Source organism: Tenrec ecaudatus, chromosome 15 (genome assembly GCF_050624435.1).
Source record: "Tenrec ecaudatus isolate mTenEca1 chromosome 15, mTenEca1.hap1, whole genome shotgun sequence".
Lineage (NCBI taxonomy): Eukaryota > Metazoa > Chordata > Mammalia > Afrosoricida > Tenrecidae > Tenrec > Tenrec ecaudatus.
Window position 1 is genome coordinate 64,209,052 of NC_134544.1, and position 3,773 is coordinate 64,212,824.

Consider the following 3,773-nt stretch of genomic DNA (forward strand, 5'->3'; position numbering starts at 1 on the left):
GAACCTTTAACCACCACCACCCCCCGCACCCCACCCCCAAATCAAACCTATTGCTGTCAAGTCCATTTCCACATCAGTGACCCCACAGGACAAAGCAGCATGGCTCCATCGCGTTTCCAAGGTGGCGATCTTCACGGAAAGAAACGGTGACATCTTTTTCCTGGGGAGCAGCTGCTGCCTTGAGCCGCCAACTTTTCAATGAGCTGATGTGCCCCTCCTGGGCCCTCCGGCCACCTGAAAAGAAGGGGGGTCTCCAAGCCATGGGTAGAACAACTCCCATAGGACTAAGCTCAGAGTTTTCTGAATGGCTTCCAGTCTCGGTTGCACAACAAGGTTTGGATCTTGCTTCCACCCTACACAAGAAATAGGACCTCTCTATTGCTCTGTGCCGTCAGCTGGAGGAGGAAGATAATCTTCATATACATTCTGCATAGGAAGGATTTCATGTAGTGCCTCCCACAGGGTAATATTTCAATAAGTGCTAGCCAAGTACTCAGAATATTTTTATTCAAAGCATCTCTTAGAGAGAAAGAGAAGTAACCGCCACAGCAAAGACCGCTTAGCCTGTTCCAGCTGCTGTTCACCTGGTAATAATCAAATAATCACACTGTGTTCATGGACGGAAAGCCGTAAGCATAGTTAGCTAACGTTTTGTAAAACACAAGAACCTGATTGACATGTGAAAATTTGCATAAATATAGGCATGATTGCACCACCTCAAAGCAATAGTTTGAATGTGCAAGTGTCCCATCAAAAGGCACCAAAGTCCCCAACTTTGACCATGAACCAAGGGATTTGAACCAGTTCAAATGGCCAGCAGAAAACGAAATGAATGTAAAAGGATTGCGGCTTCTCCAGCCCAGCTTTGAGACTTGCCCAGTGGGGAGGGGCTTGCCGATTCTCTGCCTGTGCCAGTCCTGCTCCTCCTTTCCTCAGTGCCAGTGTTAGGACTTGTCCCCTATGCAAAACTGTCTGTCTCTTTCCCTCACTAGGGTATGAGCCAAGCAGCCTCCGGAGCCCACTGTCCCACTCCTGGGAAACTTTGGGCGCCACTCGGAGCAGACAGGCAACTACTGAGCATCTATTCATATTCATACTAAACTTGGAAGCTGGCTCAGGAGTAGAAGTTGCTCTTCAGTTCTTACCACTAACAGCCGTCCTAAGTCACTGCTGGCACGGGGCCCAGGGGGCTTTTGTTCTCCTACCCACCCCATCCCAGCCCCCCAGTTCACAATTTGTCCGTGGTCAGCGGTTCAAGCAGGAATGTGTGCTATTGTCTGATGAGCTTTGGAAACAACTCCGTCACTCGCCTGGTGCCTCTTCTCTCTGTAGCGTGTCCCACAGCCTGGTTTCATTTGTCCCTTTGCTCATCTCTAGAAAATGGAGTGTGAATCGTGTGACCCAAGACGAGTGGAGAGGCTCGGGTTATATGTGGCCTCCCTGTGGCCTGTTTGCATGTCCCAGGTCAATAAGCCCAAACTGAGTGACAGTGACAGCTGCCTGTGGCTTTCAGAGAGAGCTTAGTTTGGAGGGAGTTCTGCTGGGCAGGATCAAGTATAGCGTTACAGCTGCAGCCTGGAGAGAAACAGTGTCCATCAACCTCAGCCCGAGCTCCTGGGGCACTGGGACCCGCGGCATGGACAACAGCATGGCCTGACAGAGCCTTTCCTGGAAGCAGGGACCTCCTTGCCACGCCCTTCCTCACGTACAGGTCAGATCCTACCTGAATTCACCTGGCTTTTAGTGGCTGCGTTAGGAGACCAATGGGGGCCAAGCAATCAAGGGGTCATTCCAAGGACAAGGATCCCCAAAGGATATGGCTGCTGGGGAGAAGGCAGAAGTTGTCCCCGTGGGATGATGCCCTTCTCTCTGGAAGAGACCCGAGGTCCCTGCTGAAGCACGGCATGCACCACATCACCTTCAGCCTGGTCACCAAAGGGATGACAGATGTCCCCGACTTTCTATGGGGCCTGCCGGAGGTCCAGAAGCTCAATCTGTCCCACAACCAGCTCAGGATTCTGCCTCCTGAAGTGGGCAAGCTGACTCGGATCGTGGTGCTGAACTTGAGTGGGAACCGTCTAAAGAGGCTGCCCGGAGAACTCAGCCTTCTCAAGAGCATGAAGGTGCTGTTTGTCAACATGAACTGCCTGACCGAGGTGCCGCCGGAGCTGAGCTCCTGCAAACACCTGGAAGTGCTGAGCTTGTCCCACAACTGCCTTGCCCAGCTGCCTGCCAGCTTGGCGGACCTCTCCAGCCTGAGGAAGCTGAACCTCAGCAACAACGCCTTCGCTCACCTCCCCATGTGCGTGTTTTCCTTGAAGCAGCTGGACTTCTTGCACGTGGGCTCCAATCGACTGGAAAACATCGCCGAGAGCATCCAGTGCCTGGCAAGCCTGCAGATCTTCATTGCAGAGAGTAACAACATCCATTCCTTCCCCAGGTCGCTCTGCTTAGTCACCAGCCTGGAGCTGCTAAACTTAAATGACAATGACATCCAGACCCTGCCAGAGGAACTCTACCTGCTGGGGAGACTGGCAAGGATCGCTTGGAACCCCATGGATAAGGGGCTCCATATTTCCCATAACCCTTTATCCAAGCCCCTGCCTGAGCTGATAGAGGGTGGGCTAGAGATGCTTTTCAGTTACCTGAAGGACAAAAACCGCAACTAACTTGGACGGAGTCAGCTCTCGCCGCCGTCGTCCTCAGGGTACCTTCCTGGTCAGGATGGTTAGTCCCTGTCAGTGTTTCCCTTAACCTGTGCTAGGTAACTGTCAACCCCCTGTCCCGGGGAGGAGTTGGCCTTTAACGCTGTATGTGATTAACAATCTTCATTGTACATGTTCTTCTTGTCCTAAACAAAGGAAAATGGCTTTTCGACTTTCTCCAAAGAGAAATAGTTGCCCGAATGCTTAAGAATAGTGGGATTCAGCCATGGAGTAGTGGGAATGAAGTTGAAATTCAGAGTAAACTATTTACCAAGCTCCTTCTAATGCCAAGTGAGACGCTGAAATAATCAGGTTTCAGCTGGTTTCCACTTGTGCGTTATCAATCGGTGGCCAGATGGCAAAAGCAAGACACAGTCTCTGTTTGAGCCTCAGTTAAGCTAATTTGGGACCAACGTGTGCAGTGGAGCCCCTGCTCTGCTGTCAGTAACCAAGTGGAAGTTCCTCGTGAGTTTGAGGGAATCAGTCAGAGGGATTTTCCTCTTTAAAGTGTCTGTGGGGTAATAATCGAGCTGCTGAAGTTTATGCCTGGTGGTAAGTAGCAAGGACAGAGGGAAGGCTTCCAGATAATAAACATAAGCCAGTTTTGCCGAGTACTTTCTGCATGTGTTTCTTATCATCTTCCATGCCCTGTCCTGTCCCTGGACTTCTTTTTGAGGTATAATAACCAATAGTCAAATTAAGCATTTCTAATATTGTTTACTTGTCCTTGTGAGATTTACTGTCAGAGAGTAAGTGAGGGGAAAGGCCCAGCATCAAGGAAGCCGGGGTAAAACACAGACAAGTCATACACAAAATAGTCATTTTCTAAACACTCAGAGAAGGGTAACATTTGACACTTGGCATCATGTACGAGCATTTAAATACATTTTGTGACATTTGAAAACTCTTTGGAGAAAAGGCTCTGTGAAAACATTTCAAGTGTGTTTTGTTTTTAGTAAGAAGACACAGTTTATAGTTAAACCAGAGCACTGGGCTAAGCCGTCTCGGGTTCCTGCCCCAATGGCTATTGGTCCTCACTGCAGATATAGCAGACGGAACCCTTAAGAC

General features: G+C 49.9%; 1 protein-coding gene across 1 annotated transcript; it reads left to right on the forward strand.

The window, feature by feature from the left end:
• Positions 1 to 1,763: 1,763 nt before the first annotated feature.
• Positions 1,764 to 2,669, forward strand: LRRC30 (leucine rich repeat containing 30). Its single transcript, XM_075532500.1, has one exon. The coding sequence runs from the start codon at positions 1,764 to 1,766 to the stop codon at positions 2,667 to 2,669; it is 906 nt and encodes a 301-aa protein (XP_075388615.1).
• The last annotated feature ends 1,104 nt before the right edge of the window (positions 2,670 to 3,773 follow it).